Genomic DNA, 20,725 nt, shown 5'->3' with positions numbered 1-20,725 from the left:
TTAGTTTCTGATCTCTTAACTGAAGTTTGTCTCCTCTAAATGTTTCTCATTTCAGAAATTAAAAAGAAAATTTCTTTAGATATTTTTGTTTGAAAGGATTAATATTCAGCAGCATAGTGAATTGCTCCTAACACAAAAGCAAAACAAATATTTAAGTTCATTAGACCACATTCATTCTGTGTCAGAAACCTAAGCTGTGTCATCTATTTAATCACAATTCATACTCAGAGCTGTTTCCAGCTTGAATGTTGTGTCAATACTAGCCCCAACTGTTCAGGCTTCGACCTCTGCAGTCGTATAAAGCTGGGCTCTGCGGAGCATCTGGTCCATTCATTTGTTTTTTTTTCAATTTGTGTGAATTAACATAGTTACAGTAAATGCTAATTACTGCACTTTCATACCACAACAAATATTGTATTGGTACATGTATCACTCAAATGTGTATCCATATAACAAAAAAAATGAAAAGGAATAATTTTGCATTACCTTTTGAATACTATGACTTTTTAGATATGTAGACATATTAAGACTCATTAGTAGATGTTGATAATATTGGCTTAAAATGCTTGAAATTCTATCAGATTACTTTTGGAGCAGTTATGAGTTTTGAAATTAGAAAGATCATATCATATGCAACAAGTGTAGTAAGTTTCAAGTTGATTGGAATTCAGCTTCATCAAAAACTAATTTGACCAAAAACTTTAACCTGAAACTCCCACTTCCATTTTCTATGTTCAATGGACCGTGAAATTGGGGTCAAAAGTCTAATTTGGCTTTAAAATTAGAAAGATCATATCATAATGAACATGTGTACTAAGTTTCGAGTTGATTGGACTTCAGCTTCATCAAAAACTACCTTGACCAAAAACTTTAACCTAAAGCGGGACAAACGAACGAACGGACCCACAGACCAGAAAACATAATGCCTATCTACTATTGTAGGTGGGGGCATAAAAAATTTAATAAATAACACTCATAATGCTCAGATTGGTTGTCATCGTGCAACATAGTTAATAACACCACATAGAAAAAACATAGAACTCATTTTGTCATAAGACACTGTCAAACATCCATACATACTATCCACACTCATCTGTGTCCACACTTGTTTTATTAAACAATAATCAATAACAATAACATGATAAATTAGTCAATGATTGAAATGTATATTATATATGTACATTGTCGTAAAATATAAATTATTGTTTTTCATAACTCGTCGACCTTTTCTCCTGTTTCCTATAGAGATTGCATATAAATATATATCCGACAATATACATCTATTTGGTATTTTTTTTTATCCTGTAATTTACATGCGGCACTTAAAGGTTTAGTGCTTCTTCTTAAGTTTCTAGTGATCCTTTATTTATTGAAGATTATTTGCCGGGCGTCGACTTTAAAATTAGATTTATAATTTACAAGGTAACCAGAAAAAATCAAACAAACTAAAAATCAAAATAGTATATTATGTACATTTGAAAAATAGCCTTTAGATAAAACTATATACATTTAATATCAATAATAGATGATGTTAGAAAATATGGTCACGAGCAAAAAACCCTAAATTGCAACTATTTGCTATGGGAACGGTTTTCAATGTATATGAACTGAACGTGGATAAAATGAATATTTACAATTGTCTTTAGCTGTCTGTACATTGGCCTAAATGAGTGTGGATTGCTAAAATCTGGTTACATTGCCTAGTGGGAATAAAAGGTTAAATGTAGGGATATTTGTTTATATCCGAAAAGTTGCCTCTGATTTTTCAAAGAAATTGACATTGTGTGAGCGTGAACTGCGAAGAGGATCCCAAAATGAACGGCTACATAAAAATAAATATTCACATTCCCATTTGTTCAACATGGAAGCAGAGTAACAGGCAACTTTAATTGCACAAGACGTAAAGATAAGATTTATGTGTGCCTATTATTTGTACAATAGAAGAGTAATTACAGGATAAAATACTAGCAGTATATTATAAACATTTTTATTAAACAATAATCAATAACAAAACCAGCATCAACGATAAACTAGATAGAGTTCCTATGAGTGTGTTTGCATTGTTCTCTGTGCTTGCTTGAACGACTTGTTCTGCGGCTTGTCTTAAACCTGAAAAATAAAAGTTACATACATTTCTTCAGAAATTGCCTTAGCTGTGTTAAAATCATCAATGTGACAAGAATACTCATACCAAACAAAGTCGGTTATGTATTCTGTATTTGCTGTAATGAACTAAACATAGATGACTTGTCTCGTCTGGATCCAAAAAACAATTTGGGTTTCCACATGAATATATTTTCAATAATGGTAGAAAATTACATCTTTCCGGCATACTGAGATGCATTGCATTGAAATCAAGTCTCATAAAGCTGCATGTCAATTTAACCTCAAAACACAGTGGTAAAATATTTAGAAAATCAATCAACAAGTAAAACAAAGATGGAATTATATGCGACTGTGATACAATTGAGAAGTTTAGCTAGCTATAAAAAAAGGTTTAATCCATCATTTTCTACATTTCTACATAAGACAATGCCTAAAACAAGTTATATAGGAATATGACAGTTGTTATCCATTCGTTTGATGCGATATGGCTTTTGATTTTGTCATTTGCTTAGGGACTCCGTTTAGAATTTTCCTCGGAGTTCGGTATGTTTGTTACATCACTTTTTTTTTGTTCATTCAAATAGTTAATTGTGTTTTTATAACCATCGGAGCACCATGCCGAAAATATAAATGAAAAGTTATTGTTAACTATGTCATACATGTGACATAAAATCACATTTGAAATACATTTTACAAGAAGGCATTCATTGCTGCATAGTAATTCAGACACGTATTTGAAAATGCTTTCATATTATCTACTCTTGAACTTGTACATATGATCAAATGTTTGGTTGAAATTAAAAAAACCTTATAGTTTGAAAGGGTTATTTTTATTTATCTGAAATATGTATTTACCTGTTGTACATCTTCTACAAGACTTTGCACATCGTTTCAACATGAACCCTGGATTTATGACACAATGTTGATGTTCTGCCCAGATTGGACACATTTCGGGACTTGTCCATGTGTCTTTACAATTATTCATGACTAAAAGTATAAACTAAATCATTAAACGTTTGATTGTTTTACTGTATTAAAATATAATCCAAGTGAAATTATTGAATTAACATTACATAAAACTTGTTTTGTAATAAGATAAACTTTTTGCTGAAAGGACCAGACATAAACATTTATATTTATTTTTCTTAAAGAACAACCAAACCCTCCAAACTTACAGCGTTCTCTGGATTAATATTTATCAAGAACCTCGATCTAAACCCCAAAAGATGATTGCAATTTGTCAATGATGTTGATCCTCAAAAGACTACCAAAATGCTAATAAATGTTTTATATGGACGGACATACCTGTTTTTTCTGTCACACCAACTCCACCATCATTGTCCTGGCATACCTTACAGGAAAGCATACAATTAGCCTCCATAAAAGTTGGATTTATTGTGCAATGTTTGTACCGCGCCCAAACATCACAATCTTTATTTGGATAACGGTTGACACAATCCGCTAAAAAACAAAAAAAAAATTGTCTTTTGTAGATTATTTATTAATAGTTCAATGTGTCTAAAATAAGAGCAACAAAAAAACATATTTGTTAGAGAAAAAAACGTTTTGAGAATTAAAAAAAATTGGTATCTTACCGACTGGTTTCCTAGTTGTAGGTTGTGTAGAGATCACAGGAGGTCTAGTTGGTCGCCGTGTTGTCATTGGTCTTCGCGTAGGAGTGGTTGACCCAGATGGTTTGACTGTATTTACAGTTTGTTCATCGAATGGACATGTAAAGCACGCCTTTCTACAGTTCAGTGGCATCCACCTGTCGTTTATGATACATTCCCCTTTCCTGCCCCATACTTCACAAGCTGTGTCATTATTATGAGCATTCATACACTGGGCTAAAATTAGAAATGAATGTATCATCAACATTTTACAATTAAACAGCTCCCTTCTGTCTAAATAGAAATAAACTGCATTGCACATGATATCATTTAATGTTTAAAAAGGATCTTGAAAAGCCACGAGCCATTTTTGGTTTTTGCAAAACATCTTGAAAGCGTTTAAATCATTGTAAAATATTAAAGTTCCATGTGAAAATGGTTAAACATTTGGTAAACACTTATATTTCTATAAAAAGAAATAAGAGACGTATACGCCGAGTTTTAGTGGCGTAAAGTGGAAGTGCTTACAAAGAAAGATTTTAAGTAAGTATACGCAGATTTGATTTTTTTTCAATTTCAAATAAAAGAGTTCACACGAGACATTTTCCTAATTGGGACATATGATTTTAACGCTGAGCTAGATAATTTTCCCTGTATTTCTAGTTTCACATGCTTAACGTTAAGGAATTGACTTTCCATTTAGGATAAAAATATGTTGAAGATACAAACCACGAGAAAAAAATCTACTGACAACTAATTATCTCTTAACACAGCGAGATCAGATATATTGACTTGATAGACATGTAAATAAAGTCTAAGGAAATTGCTGTAATCTAGAATAGAAAACATTCAATTTTTTTTAGACCAAGCTCAAATCGATCAGAGTTTTTGAAAAAAACCTTATATCGAACTCGTTTCGAAAAACTACTTTTAAAACTTTACTAACTTTCGTGTTTTACTAGAACATTCAATGAATTTACAAAAGTATGTGTAAATGACTTTTACATTTCATAAACCATGACTTTATTGTTATTCTGAAATTATTCACTGATAAAAAGGTCTTACAAAATCATGAAAAGGATGAACTGGGTTTTGAGTTCTAAACTTGTAACTGCAGAAATCGTTAACGTGTGATGTCATTTTAATAACATGTTTACAAATTGTGACTTGAATAGAGAGTTTTCTCATTGGCACTCATACCTCTAATTAAAGTCTAGAATTATATAGACACTGTACTTACTCTGTGGAGGTGTACGGTTAATGGTGAAATCATTGCAATAACCACACGATTTTCTACAGTTCTTTGCCATGAAATGTTCAGCAACTCTACAATCTCCGACTTCGTTCTTCCATTTGTCACAAGTGGCATCATCGTATGTGTTTTCACACAAGTTATGTTGTCCTGAAATAGTTAAGTTTAAACCTTGTTTTACTTGAAATAATTAGAATACGATTACAGTGTTTCACATCCTCGTCTTCAAGAAAGGAAATCAAATGAAGAAAGAAATATAGTTAAAGTCATGCAACTTTCAATTTTTGTTCGATAAAGAGCAGACATATGTGGGAAGCAACTTTGATCGTAAACTTTCAACATATGAATAATTTAACTTATCTTTATCTTGGGTTGCATCTCTGTCAACCATAGCTGACTAGGGTTCTTTTAAAATTTGATGCTGTCTAATTATGCCCCACCTACGATAGTAGAGGGGCATTATGTTTTCTGGTCTGTGCGTCCGTTCGTTCGTTCGTTCGTCCGTCTGTTCGTTCGTTCGTCCGGTCGTTCGTTCGTCCGTCTGTCCCGCTTCAGGTTAAAGTTTTTGGTCAATGTAGTTTTTGATGAAGTTGAAGTCCAATCAACTTGAAACTTAGTACAAATGTTCCCTATGATATTATCTTTCTAATTTTAATGCCTAATTATATTTTTTATCCAATTTCACGGTCCATTGAACATGGAAAATGATAGTAGGAGTGGGGCATCCGTGTACTTTGGACACATTCTTGTTTTTGGTATGCATTTAGCTTCCATAACAATTGCTATCATATATTTGTAACAATACATAGAAATACGAATCCCACCAAAAAAACAGGTTTGATCACAACTTCTCCGGAAGAGTAAGCCAACCCTTCGCCACTAATATACCAACCCTCGTGATGCATATGAATAATTACCTTGTGTGTTTTTCTGTTCTTGAGCACAAGCTTTTTCACAGTTGGGTTTCATATAACCTGGATTTCTTTGACATTCACCTTGTCGTGACCATATGTAACACAGCCAGTTTTCTCTATCAGTCCCTGCATTATTGCTTACAGCTGAAATGTGACAAACACGAGGTCTGAGATATAAGTTCGAGGACAACTTCTGAAATTTCAGACTTTTCAATTGAAGTAGGTTATATTTATTTTTTGTTTAAATCATATGTATAACGCGCTACCAGATACTTTTTTCTATTGCTTTACATTCCATTTGTGTTCCTCTTTTCAGTCTAATCATTAAGGTTAAAAGGGGAGGATTGAGATGTTTTTTAAATAGTTAAGCCCCGCAACATATGCATGGGTTGATGCCACTGCTGGTGGACGTTTCGTCTCCGATGGCATCACCAGCCCAGTAGTCAACACCGAAATGAATATCAATTATATGGTCATTTTAATAAATTTCCTGTTGACAAAACTTTTGATTTTTAAAAAAACTAAGGATTTTCTTGTCCCAGGGATAGATTACTGTAGCCGTATTTGGCACAACGTTTTGGAATTTACAGTCCTCAATGTTCTTCAACTTTGTACTTGTTTGGCTTTATACCTATTTTGATATGATCGTCACTGATGAGTCTTATGTAGACGCGTCTGTCGTATTAAAATATAATCCTGATACCTTTTAACTATTTACTGCCTTATATAATTGATTTATTAAAAATTTTCTATAAGTCACACGATTGACAATTATTAATGAGGTGCTTCCCTAAAGGACTGTGTTTTGAAATTTTCTAGAACTGCTGAGGTCATATAATAGGACATGTACTGTCCATATTTCTACTTTAACTGATAAATCTTCAGCTAAGTAGAATTGGTACCTACATGTATCTCGTGTTGTTCCACTAGTACATTCTTCTGACCCATCAGGGCAGATGCATTTACAATTCTGATCAAGATAACCCTTCCCTGCGCATGTCACGCCATCACACTCTGAAAAAACACACAATTATCGTTTTATATGACTTTATCTCAAAATGTTTTGATTTCATGTATTTTTTCGTCGTTACCTTATGTTATTGAACTTATCGATGCATTCTATTGGTAAATTTACCAAGTCAGGAATATGACAGTTTTTGTCCATTCGTTTTTGATGCGTTTTGTTATTTGATTTTGCCATGTGATTATGGACTTTCCCAATTGATCTTCCTCTAAGTTCAGTATTTTTGTGATTTTACTTTTTACTCATTGATATATTCTTTTTGCTTTGTCCTCGGAGGTTTCCTATACAAGTGTGTACATTATGTTTACTATTACCTGAAGTCTCTTTAACACAATTATACATTCTATTTGCTATTACCTGAAGTTTCTTTACCACAATTTGAAATTAATTAGTATTTTAATTTTCATTGTTATTAATAAATGTTATATCAGTATTAAAAACCTAATCTTGAATTCTATCCTTATTCTATCCTATTTTGAGGAAATCTTACAAATTCATATGTGACGTCACTTTGTACGTGTATCGCTTTGGCTAACTCAGCTGTGAATTTTATGTGCAGGTTTAGGTTGTTGTATGTATCCGTGTTTATTCTGTAGTTAGTCACCCCTTCGGTTTTATCATGTATATCTATTACAATTTATATAGTCATTTTTTATAAAACTTTACTGTTTGTGTTTCTGTTGTGTTGTAGTTCTCCTCTTATATTTAATGCGTTTCCCTCAGTTTTAGTTTGTAACCCGGATTTTTTTTTCAATCCATTTATGAATTTCGAACAGCTTTATACTACTGTTGCCTTTATTTATACATTCTGTTGACCTGACGTTTCTTTAACACAATTATACATTATGTTTACTATTACCTGAAGTTTCTTTAACACAATTATACATTCGGTTTACAATTACCTAATGTTTATTAACACACAATTATACATTATGTTTACTATACCTGAAGTTTCTTTAACACAATTATACATTCTGTTGACTATTTCTACGTCAGTAAAGGACAATTCTTTGGCATACACCCGGCCAATTTCACTTTCTCTACTTTGATCCTTGGCACGGATTGTTTGTTGTTGATTCCCAGAAAAAGCCTGAAAAAAAAAAACACAACAGAAATCTGAAATAAAGTACATTGAGCAAACTTTAAATTTGAGACTAATTTGTCATGGTAGAATAAAATGTACTTTTAAAGCAGTTGTGAAATCTGATTTGAATATCATATGATTATCATTAATAAATAGTCTGATTTGAATATCATATTAGTTATGAATAGTCTGATTTAAAAAAAACAAAAAAATAATTCAATTCCAGATAAACCATGTGTACGCTTTTACACCGTAATGGTATCATTTGTATTCCCCATAAAAAATAATTATGAGTTCAGCAAATATATAAAAGTGCACCTATTATGATTAAAAGTGAAAAAGTATACAGAAGAAAAAAAAACCAGACTGGGTTATGAGTCCAATTGCATAATAATAATCAAATTAAGAGAAGCTTAATACTGTATATTGAAATAGATACACATAAATGCATGATCATGTATGTATACTTTTGCAAAAAATGTGTGTAAAGCAGAAATATATTCATGTTATATTTGGAATTATCATATAATTATCACCGTAAGAAAAGTTCTAACTTACCTTAACTCCATAATGCATAACAGAAGATAATTCATAATCTACATTATGACTTTTTATAGCAGCTGGATTGTACTTCTGGAACCATATTTTCATGCTTGGTTCTACGTTTTGATACAGGATAGTAATGTAGTTATCACGTATAGGACGTTGATGCTCATGAACTACTCCAAGAGCATGTGCAATTTCGTGTAGATACAAGCCTTTCTGTAAAATAAAATAAAATTTAAATAGTTCATGCAATGTTCCAATATATATCATAATTATAGTGTTGAAAAAGAGAGACGAAAGATACCAAAGGGACATTCAAATTCATTAGTCGACAATAAACTGAGAACGCCATGGCTAAACAAGGTAAAACAAACCAAAAACTGAGCAATACGAACACCACCAAAAAAACAGGCGCTCCAGAAGGGTAAGCAGATCCTGTCTCACATGCGGCACAATGACCATTTCATCGAACTTTTCGTTTTATTCATTAACGGTGGTAAATTAAGTTATTCATTCAGATGGCTTTTCTCCAGTCAGTCAAACATTAACCGTTTCTAACGGTTACAATACAATCATGTACTAGTATCATGTTTTAAAATCAGTTATTGCAACATCTTATATGATCTTACATGTAAACATTTAAACTTTGAACTGCAATTCATAAAATTTTAATGTTATTCTTGGCATTTGAATTAGGAATTTTGTCACACTCATGCGTTCAAAACAATTCATGGCGTGAAAACAAAATATTACACAGCAATTTGAAAATTCTGGAAGCTGTGAAAAATGCAAGAACACTATTAGTGTGTATAATCGAAAAAAACAAAGTGCAGGAACTTGATAAATGGCAAAAACATAATTTAATTTAGAATAAAAAAAATACTGCATATGGAGATAATGAGTTTAAAATACTTACAAATCTACAACCGCCTTTGTCTAGGTTAAGAATTTGCATGCCTCCAACCATACCAAGTTGAGAATTGCATCTTAAAAATAAAAAGTATGTCGGTAAATAGTTAATAGATAATTATTCTTGACTCACTTCTATAATGTATATACGTTTACACATTTTCTCTTTTGATTATTTTATTAAAATTGGAATAAGTGTTCAGTTCAAATAATTTACCTGTCTTATTCAGATATTATAACATAACATTTAAAGGTATGGAGAATTTTTTTTTTTAATATACGTCAAGGACATCATGTGTTGTTTTTGTATCAAGCATCGACAGTGTCATGCTAAATGTTGACGATTTTGCCAGATTTCTTAGTCCGTAAATTACTCTACTTGAAACCTTCAATACTTAGGCGGTGTGTGTTAACTTCTAAGAAATGACAGCAAGACACTATTTAAAGCAAACATTTCACAGTTACTTCTTACCCTAATCCATCTTGAAAGTATACATAGTTTGAATCAGATGGTCGAGCTTCGTGGAATCGAACACATGTAAACTTCTCCCATTCTCTCATAGCTACTTTTATCATCCATTGTTCATATCCACCTTTAATTATATAAATATTAAACATATACATTGAAATGTTTACTTTGGCAAAATATATCAATCAAGTTTAGAAAAATATAAAGACTGTAACAAAAATATCAATGTTTTCCAGTTTTCGGGATTTTTATCATTCCTTATAGGTACTCATTTATGTTCGCAGTCTAGAAATTTATTTTCTGGAATCGTTTCATGTTTAAAGATATGAATGAATAAAATGCAAACAACATATTTTCTCTAATAAAGTGAAATATATATATATACCAATATACCGATTTTGTAGGAAAATCACTGTTGATTGTCCTAAACAAGGTTTTCATCACTTATAATGATTGTTATAATTGTTTGTGAACGTATAGTTCACGGAAAAGCCAAATGCTGTGGTACTGTAAAATTACTCTTTTGTGTAACTAAAGCTTTAGGTGGCAACTGTGTGCCGTTAAATGGTACGAATAGTCCAATTCAATATTTATCAATATACCATCAACATTATTTACTTACTGAAATGATTAGGTGCAAACTTGTATGGAACCTTGCCACCTGTCCAGTAAACAGTCTCATCGCTTACAGCTTTTCTTTTTGTTCTATAAGTAAGAAAATTTTATTTATCTAGATTCAATAACGAAAGTGTATACAATAACAAAGACAGAAACATTTGGTGAAAGAATTCGAAGCAACAATATAAACTTGTACATTTTAAAAATAATAACCAGTGTACTGAACAACAAAATGGAGTTATAGTAACAGTTAACTTGTTCTTTCTTTGTAGACACCTCAACCTTTTAGAGTAAAATTTTAAATCTACTATTTTGTTACACTGGAATCACTGCACTACAGGGATTTTTACAAAAAGGTTGTCTTCTGCTATATCATCTAATGATTTTTGTGCATTCAAGTAGATATTGTGCATTTTATTGTCATGTACTGATTTCATGTGTGTTTAAAAAAACCCCATATTGAACACTGGTTTTGTCATGTGCTCATTGTGTGTGTATTTTTAAAAGAACATATTGGACATTTGTTTTGTCATGTGTTGATTGTGTGTGTATTTTTAAAAGAACATATTGGGCATTGGCTTTGTCATGTACTGATTGTTTGTGTATTTTTTTTTAAAAGAACATATTGTGCGTTGGTTTTGTCATGTACTGATTGTGTGTGTATTTTTAAAAGAACATATTGGACATTGGTTTTGTCATTACTGATAGTGTGTGTGTATTTTTAGAAGAACATACTGTGCGTTGGTTTTGTCATGTACTGATTGTGTGCGTATTTTTAAAAGAACATATTGGTCATTAGTTTTGTCATGTACTGGTTTTGGTATTCATTGCACCGCTTTAACCTTCAAACACTTCTCTAGATATCCAAGCTTAATATATTCTTCTATTCAAAGTTTTTACATCAACATTCTTAATAAGGGAATACCTTACCTGGTAGAGTTACCATACATTGAATCATACTGTTTCTTTGTTAAAACCATATCCAATTCAGCGAGTGTCCGGTTTGGGTCTGGTAAAGTCAAGCTAGCTGCAACTCCTTAAAAAGTTTTTAACATTTCAATATATTGTATTAGTTTATGATAAATCAGGACAATTGGTTAGATTTGAGTCAAGATGGAAACACAATGTTATGCTTACATATATTTAAATATATATATCTGATACAAAATTAATTTACTCCGTTAAACATACTCTTCATTATGTAATGCAAATATATTGATATCCAAATTTATTAAGAGAGCCAATTTCTTTTAGGATTCTTTCTGTTTATGTTTAGAATGTTATCTTCTACCGCTGACAAAATCCATAAATAGTAAAATGTCAATGAAAACATTTAAAACTTAAATAAAGTAACACATCATTTGACAAGTATAAGATTTATAGTAATAGGTTTTTCATCCTTTAAATACTTTTTTCCGTTTTAAACACTTTCTGATATTCTCCTATAGTTAGCATTTAAAACAAACTTCCAAGATATTTTTTTACCAAACTTTGTTTAATGAGTCCACTTACTGTTTGTACCGCCCATTGCTCCAAGTATAACCTGGTCAATTGTCAGATCATTTTTAACATCTACTCGATCTCGTTGTCCATGTATACAACAGCCAAGGCAAATAACGACTACCTGTAAACAGAATAAAACAGGACTGTCAAATCAATCTGTAGCAACCGTGGAAACTGCTATGTCGATCTTAAATTGTTCTGATTTCATATAATGGTGACTTTTTGAAATGTTTTATTTCATTTTGTATCCCGTTTGCCTTATGCCAAGACTACTAGTACACAGACGTGGTCTCGGGATAAGGCATAGAGATTGATAATGTTTAATATACAGATTGCAATATATCGAAGATTTTGATATTCAATTATTTAGTAAAAGTAGAGAACCGACAAGGAATCACTGATAACTTATAATCATATATAGTTTTGAAAACTTGTGAAACTAAAATGATGTGAGCATTCATTCGAACATTTCATGTGTTCAGTTTCTGTGTTTTTTTGCATTGTCATTTGTTTTTGTTCACCTCAGTATTTCTGTAATATATGTATACGAACAAGAAGATTGCATTTTTAACAAGAAATTACTAAAGTTAGTCATATATTGTGCAAAACTATTTGTTATGAATTAATAAAGGCAACAGTAGTATACCGCTGTTCCAAAGTCATAAATCGATTGAGAGAAAACAAATCCGAGGGAAACACATCAACTATAACACTTTTGCAATTTTCCCTATTGTGCAGTATAGTCAGTGCCAAACATAAACCAAATTTGTTTGTTGGTTTTCTTAACTTTAATAAATAATTAATGTACAGTACCTGGTCAAAGGGATTCCTCACCTGCATTTTTTCGCTATACATTTTATATAATAACACATATTTTCAAAAAAATATTTTGAGGGCTTTTATGGTTGGATTTTTATCATAAAGGCAGCGACGTAGAATTGTCTAAAATATGTTTGTTTCTTTGGTGATAGTTTTGTCTTCTGGTGTTTTTGTTTTCTCTTGATGTGAACACATACAATAAATTTTTATAATTTAATTTGGTTGAGTATTATATATAGCGAATTTCTGAACAGAAAATAATATTTGTGTTTATCTTGTGAAAAAAAGAAAATGATCCACAAAAAAATAAAACCAAATAAACCTGTGACAATTCTGCTTCTATTGGTACCAAGTTTCTTAAAATCAAACCAAAAACGACCAAAAAATATTTTTTTGAAAAAATGTAGTTTTATATACAATATATAGTGAAAAATCTCAAGTAACGAATACTTATGGTTATTGTATCTGCAAATGGGTTCATAGATATTGCTTCGATATTTATCTATAAAAGCATTGTTATTATTAATTGATTCTAAACATTCCTAGTTTCTTTAACCGATTTATATCACTGTCATATTATAAAAGTGTTTGGTGCAAACAACAAAGTTGATTTTGACTGACTTAATTTATGTAAAACTATCTGGAAGTTTGGTCAATTACCATAACTATACCTTCCTGCGGATCCTTGAGAAATACAATATCCGTAATGCAGACAACATTTCCGCCCATTATTCAACTCTTAGTCTTACATATTTCTGACAATTTTTTTTTTTAACAAATGATTTAGTTAATTGCATAGTTTACTGAACGTATTATCGGATGTAATATATTTTTCAACACGGGGTTCATATCTTTTTTTTCTTTTTTTATGACATACGAATCGACAAAAAATATAAATATACAAATTTAATAATACAGGTATAAAAGACACGAAAACATAAGATATAAAATGGACTTATTCGTGAAAAATCTTTAAGGAATTTCTTGAACACTTATGTCTTCACAGTAGTATACTTGAACCATTAACATAACTTGTTATTTTCCTGATTCCAAAAATACAGAACTTCTCTCTATTTGATATTACCATTGTAAATGGGGAATCCCTTTAGTTAGAGTTTGTGAATAAAGAGCATACAAGTATGCTTGAATGAAAATATAAGACATGGTAATCAAACAGACGAGGTGCATAATTATTACAGCTTTTGGTAAGAGAAACAATGTTAGCATGGGTAGTTTCTGCAGTATAAAGAGAAGGGGGGACTAAAAAGACTGTTATTGAATACGTCTATATTTAGATTTAAAACATCTGTTTTCTATCGTCCGATTTGTATTTGGTAAATTATAGAGAACCTTTATCTTAATCATTTCCTTCGCCACAGTGATGATCCTCAGATGAGTTTAACTATTTGATATTAGAGAAATGGTAACAGCTTTAATAACAAAGCAACCTTCTAGTTTTGATGAAAGTAAAGCTGTCAATACTAAGAAATCTTTGATCAGAACAACTTTAAAGTAAGGCATATACCATTTACATGAATTTAGACTGTATAATCTGGAATGTAGTGAAAGTTTCATTTCTATAACATGTATAATGATTGTGTATTTCAACATGCATTTGTTAAACAATCGTTTGAATAACTAGCGATCATGGTAGGTGACAAATGCATAAGCACGGTCCTTTGGTCGTTTTAAACTTAGTTTATTTTACGATTTACAAATTTGTTGCGTCCGGTGCGCTTTTTGGTGTCACTTTCCAAGAAATAAAAGCTAAATTAAGCTGACTTGGAAACAATTACAGGAAGGCTTGGAAACAATAACAGGAAGGCTTGTAAACAATAACAGGAAGGCTTGGAAACAATAACAAGAAGGCTTGGAAACAGTAACAGGAAACGAGAGCTAGAACGAGTTATTTTTCTATTTTAAAAACCGTAGATTTGCATGTTGGCCATATTATAAGACAGTTGTCTATTTTACTTATAAATGTATGTTCTTTATGTCGATGGGTAACTGTCCTTTGAGGTATACCCAACATATCCTTCTATGCACGGCGACCATAATTGATGCATAGGTGTTGACATACACTAATGACTGATATATTCACTAAAAGAAGCAGTGCACATAATGTATATATTAGGTTACACTTTCCCAACACACGACAACCTTATATATCATCAAATGCGTACGTCCAAATAAAACGTAAGAAACTTTTCTTTTAACATACAGATTCTCATATAAATACCGATTAAACGCAATGGAATGTCGACACTCAATTTAATTCTATAACAGATAGTTAAACATTATTATTATTGCTTATAAATAAACGTTATGATCAATGAACGGTAGCTAAGGCTGCCCTGTGATATGCTTGTGATATACAGACATAAACTGTAAAATCTTGTGATTTTAATTGGTAGTTAAAATATGTATATGAAAATTCTGAAATGTGGTATGATTACCAATGAGAGAACTATTCACAAGAATGAAATAAAGCGGATGTTAGCAAATAATGGTCACAGCTGACATCTTTGAGTGCAGTTCCCGAAAAAAAATATTCTATTAAGTCAGCATTTTTTAAATGTTCTATATCTTTATGTAATGCACAAAATATAAAGTAATTCCGATGTCTGGTCATGAATATAAAAAGATTAAGATAGCCTTAATAAAGCATTGCAGTGATTCATTCAAACGCAGGGCGACCATCTGCTATTAATGTTTTTTGTAGAAATATTTGATTACCGACAGCAAACGGTATCTGGTGAGTGCTACCACTTACATTGACTTGTCAATACATGTAATGTTAATACTGACACATACTGAATGAGTCACTCTACATATTGTAAAAATGGACAAGAAAAGAATGTGATCAAATATATAGTTAAAAGATACCAATAATTCAGGTTTTTTTCGTTAAATAATCTTTCACTTAAATGTTCATTTTACTTTTTATATCTTTTTACTTCAAAACAAGATACAAAAAAAACCCCTTAAATACAGTTGATAGTCGATAAAAGGTACACGTAGGGATTAATTAGTAACAAGAAAACAGAACACGAGAAAACAAGTATTTTACACGCTTTATATTTATTTTGTATGAGAAATTTTCTGAATCCTTATATCGATCTTAAATAAACACTATAATAAGACTACTCCACTTCAAATTAATCACTATACTGGTGCAAACAAGAAGTTAAAATGACTACCAAATCCTGTCTGTGTTTTGTTAGATGTCATTTTCTGCGTTGTTTCGATCTGGTGAGTTAATATGAAAAAGAAGATGTGGTATGATTGCCATTGTGACAACTCTTCACAAGAGAAAACAAAAACCTTTTTATAAATTTCTACAGTTTTTTTCTTCGTTCAATTCCACCATTATCCCAGTTAGTATAGTGGAGAATTGGCACCTTCAAACATGTTTAACTCTATTTTTATTATGTTCCTGTCCCGGGTCAGTGGTTGTTGTTTCATGTTTTTCGTAAATATTTTTGTTATAAATTAAGCCGTTAATTTTCTCAGTTGAATTTTTCATATTTTTCAATGTTGGCCTTTTATAGCAGATTATACGGTATGGGGGTTTACGCATTGTCGAAGGCCATATGGCTGCTTATAATTATTTTGATTCAATTCATTTAGTACGATAGTTATCTCGTTGTCAATCATACCACATCTTCTCATATTTATACCAAGTTTTGTACTGGAGTTTGTTTACAAGTTATGTGATATTTAAAAAACAAATATAATTGCAAAAAAACGTGAAATAACGTGAAAAGGAAGAAATCTTAAAACTGCTACATTGTAATAGGTTAGTCTTGATTGCCTTAAAATAATGGTATTCTTTAAAGTTTTAAGAGCCAATTCAAGAGACAACTGGTTAAAAAGAATTTTACAGTACAAGGACAAACAAATCAAACATCGTTTGAAAGCACGTCAGATTATGGTTTAAAACAATTACATATTATTACACTAAAAATGACCCCACTTGCCTATTACAGTTGAGTGGGCTGTATTAGATCGACGTTCTGAAGTTCGATAGGTCTAATTAAGAACTAATTCATTTCAAGCACCTCTATTAAGTTGTCTTTCCGAAATTTTATGACCTTATCTTTTGAAAAAGTGGATATATATACACAGATTTAATTCATTAAGTAGTTCATAAAATTGACAAATGAGGAAAGGGTACAAAGATAAAAATTCGTAAAATTGATAAAAATAAGTAAAAAAAAACAAAAATGTATAAAAATAAGAATTATTACCTAAATTAATTCTTTATTTTAATTTGGCAATGCCATAAAATGTACCTTTTTATTTTAGTTGTTCGTTATTTTTATGTTGGCCAAACACAATTACGCTTCAAAAATTACTTCACGTTCTAATACACGTTCTTTTCTTGTGATTTTTTGTTATAAGCCCTATAGTATGGTCACTTGTATTCTAAAAGTTGGAAATAATTGTTGAATCCTACATTTTGTTTATTACAGGTGGCTTTTAATTTTGATGCTGATTATTGATTTTGATTACAAATTTCAGTTCAATATTTGACATTTCAACTATTTTAAAATGCAACAGAAACTATTAATGATTCTGAATAAGGAATAATTGGTCAACTGCGTCAAGTCCAGTGGAAAATATGTCATGGATATTTTAGAGGTTATTGTAATTTGAAAGCGACGTGAAGTAGTTAATACATTTGTAAACACAACTCCTCGTCTTCAAAGCAATGTTTTTTTATTGAATTTAAAAAAAGGTAAGTATATTACAACAGTTATGAAAGTTTTATTGTTAATACAAAAGAAGGAATAAAATAAAGTGTGTTTTAATTCCTGTGACTTACCGTCAGTTTTTCAATCCACATCTTTATTATCCAAGTGTAAAATCCAATATGAAAATATTTACTTTTATTTGATTTTATATATGTTGCTTCCTTAAATATTTCAAGTTCATTTAAGTTCTTTATCCTGGCTGAAAACATTCATTGTGAAGGAGTAGCGGCTAATTGTTTATTATCTATTACTAATGGCATGTGGTTTAAAATGAGGTAATCACTATATACTACTCTGTATCTTTTATCTCCGGATACACATCTTCCTTTTTGTCAGAACCTTTAGTCAATGTATATTCCCTTATAAGTGTACGTTTATTGTAATATATATTTTATTTATGACCAATTTCTTAGTAAAGAATTGTTAAACCTAACACTAATAATTCTTAAAAGACAACGACACTTGGTACTCATGCGTGATCCACTTGTGAAAAAAAAACCTGAAATGTTGCTGCATTTTCTTTATTTTTATGCATAATTGCTGAATGAAGAATGAAGAGAGACAGAAGATTCAAATTCACAAACCGAAGACAAACAGAAAATACCAGCAAGAAACGCGATGAACAAAAGACTAACAACAGTCTACACCAGCACAACAAAGAAACCCGCAGACGGAGCAACACGAAAGTAACATCCAGAGATAAGACTTTAATTGATTCTTATATCATCCTGATTTCATAAAATTCGTAAGCCATCGTCCATGTACATTTTCAAACCCTAGAAAAGTTCTGAATTGTGACAGTAAATATTTCACTTCTTATTTCAAAGGTATAGCTGTTTTATTAACCCATCAAGGTATAGGTAATGAATCAAACAAATTGAAATAAAATCTTGTATGAGATCTTATTAGAGTGTATAATGGTCAACACTTGGCGTCTGTCTTGATTTTACAACACACCACCCTGCCAAAAGTAAAACTCAAAACTAAACAGAACAAATACAAACCGTTTAGAGTCGGTTTTTTTTAAAACCTTTTTCTTAAAATAAACCATGTCCCTTTGTGGATAAGCTCTTTGGTCTCCGTCTTTGTTTGCAGGGATACGAGCTTCTATCATATTTTCTTTAATTAACAACTTATGGGATACCTCCTTAAAACACCAAACAATAGATATATGTGTATAAAAAACATGCATTTATCAGTATTTTTACATTCATCTACCTTAACAAATTCAGTCTGAAAAGTCATCCAGAGCGTTGTCCTTTTTTTTTTTTTTATAATTTCATTATATTAAATTCACAAAAAATGTTCAAATAAATTGGGCAACGTTTGAAAAGCGATTGTTAATCTCTGCCCTACAACTTTTCTTTAATTTTCAAAACAAAAGTTCAAAAAGAACGTATTTCTTTCTAGTTTTCAGTTATTATACTAAAGATAACTGTTGTCTATTAGCTCTTTTGTATATTAAACTCGTACAATACAGTTACAATCATCTAACCAAAATTACATTCGTGCATGTACCAATAAATTAATAATGACAGATTATTTGACAATATACAAGAGCCAGAACACTGTCATTTTGTTTAATCTTGAAAAGTTAAGGAATGTTCCTCGTTGTCCTTGCCCTTTGATTAGAGAAATCAAATTTTACCATTTTGCCGAGCGGGGAAGGCAAAAAGAATGTATAATAAGCTGTGAAATGGTATATCATATAGGCTTGTGTTTAACAAATGCACTTAATTTCTTCACAATGCGTAATTTGAAAATGACCCACGACTATGATGCTCGGTTTGCCGAATCATTTTTTTTTGGTTTATGCAACTGATATCGGTTTGCTTATACTGGTATTGCAGATTACAGAAACGCACTACCAACACCAGGTAAAGCATTACAATATAGTTTTACAACACTGACTATACGCAGCTACTGATACAACAAAGGCGTCGTCGCTGTTAATTGTTGACCATTAAGGCATACCATGTCACTTTTAGATCTTCGGCAGCTTTAAAGTGATCAGACAACGTTCATTTATGTGACGACTTTTCTGGATTCCAGATGAATCTGGACATACATTTTAAACTACTTGCTACCATTTAAGACCTTATCATAAACCCTGGATCGGTTTTAATGTGATTTGCTGTCATTGCCTCGAATGAATGTATTGAACACATTTGACACCTTATGCAAGAACAATTGATCTTTGGTGGTCTATGAATGTTTATTGTATTCTTTAAAAGAAAATCAAACTGACTTAATACTTGCAAATTTAATGTTCATTATAGTTTTCTTCCGTCATTTAATTACTAAATGCAGACTTATTTGAAATATAGGATCTCCAGCAAATTTAACCTATTTTTTTATTAACTTATTTGAAACATACATCGCAATTTCCTTAACGGGCGTTTTCAAATTTATCCGGTACGAAAACCATTGTTTTTTGTTTTCTAAAATCTCAAGCATGTAAATCCTATTTTTATACAGTTTTGTTTTATACATCACATTTTCCTGTACGTAGAGTTTTTTCAGTTCAATCAGGAGAGAAAATCATTTCTAATTTGTAATCTCAATACCAACTATAACACTTAAATTTGTTAAAGTAATAATTTTTAAATGTTATTTTCAAAATTGCCATGTTTTGTAAAGTTGTACTAATCTGTTGTAAATAGCACACTATATCTATTTCAATTTGACAGTCTCCCTTAAAATCTATTATTTTTTGTACATGTTTGTACGTTAATAAATGACTATAATGTTCATTGCATTACTTTGTTATATTATACTTTACATGTTATAATAGAGAACAGAAACGGGGAATGTGTCAAAGTGTCAACAGCCCGATCAGTAGCAGAAAGCAGCCAAAGGCCAACAGTGGTCGTCAACGCAGCAATTAATTCCCATACCCGAAGGCGGGCTTTAGCTGGTCCTTTATAATGGATACGAGTCTAGCGAAATGGAAGCCACACTAAACTTAGAAAAAAAATGAACCACTATTAAAATGAACAGTACACAAGACAATCAAAGGCTAAATTCCGGACAGGTGCAAGAATATTTTGTGACATCTCAAACCTCCACCGTATCTCTCGCGCATGTGGACTGAAAAAAATCAAAGCAATACGC

General features: G+C 31.2%; 1 protein-coding gene across 1 annotated transcript; it reads right to left on the bottom strand.

Annotated features, from left to right (window-relative positions):
- Positions 1 to 1,973: 1,973 nt before the first annotated feature.
- On the bottom strand, positions 1,974 to 18,296 carry LOC139514632 (zinc metalloproteinase nas-13-like). Its single transcript, XM_071304081.1, has 15 exons — positions 17,683 to 18,296; positions 12,045 to 12,156; positions 11,463 to 11,568; positions 10,537 to 10,619; positions 9,918 to 10,038; positions 9,453 to 9,522; positions 8,549 to 8,752; positions 7,852 to 7,996; positions 6,789 to 6,896; positions 5,886 to 6,026; positions 4,957 to 5,118; positions 3,702 to 3,953; positions 3,412 to 3,567; positions 2,962 to 3,093; positions 1,974 to 2,109 (listed from the first exon to the last, which is right to left on the bottom strand). The coding sequence occupies exons 1-15, from the start codon at positions 17,818 to 17,820 to the stop codon at positions 1,991 to 1,993; spliced, it is 2,049 nt and encodes a 682-aa protein (XP_071160182.1). The 5' UTR covers positions 17,821 to 18,296; the 3' UTR covers positions 1,974 to 1,990.
- Between the last annotated feature and the right edge of the window lie 2,429 nt (positions 18,297 to 20,725).

Source organism: Mytilus edulis, chromosome 3 (genome assembly GCF_963676685.1).
Source record: "Mytilus edulis chromosome 3, xbMytEdul2.2, whole genome shotgun sequence".
Lineage (NCBI taxonomy): Eukaryota > Metazoa > Mollusca > Bivalvia > Mytilida > Mytilidae > Mytilus > Mytilus edulis.
This window is presented reverse-complemented; position numbering and strand designations above follow the sequence as displayed.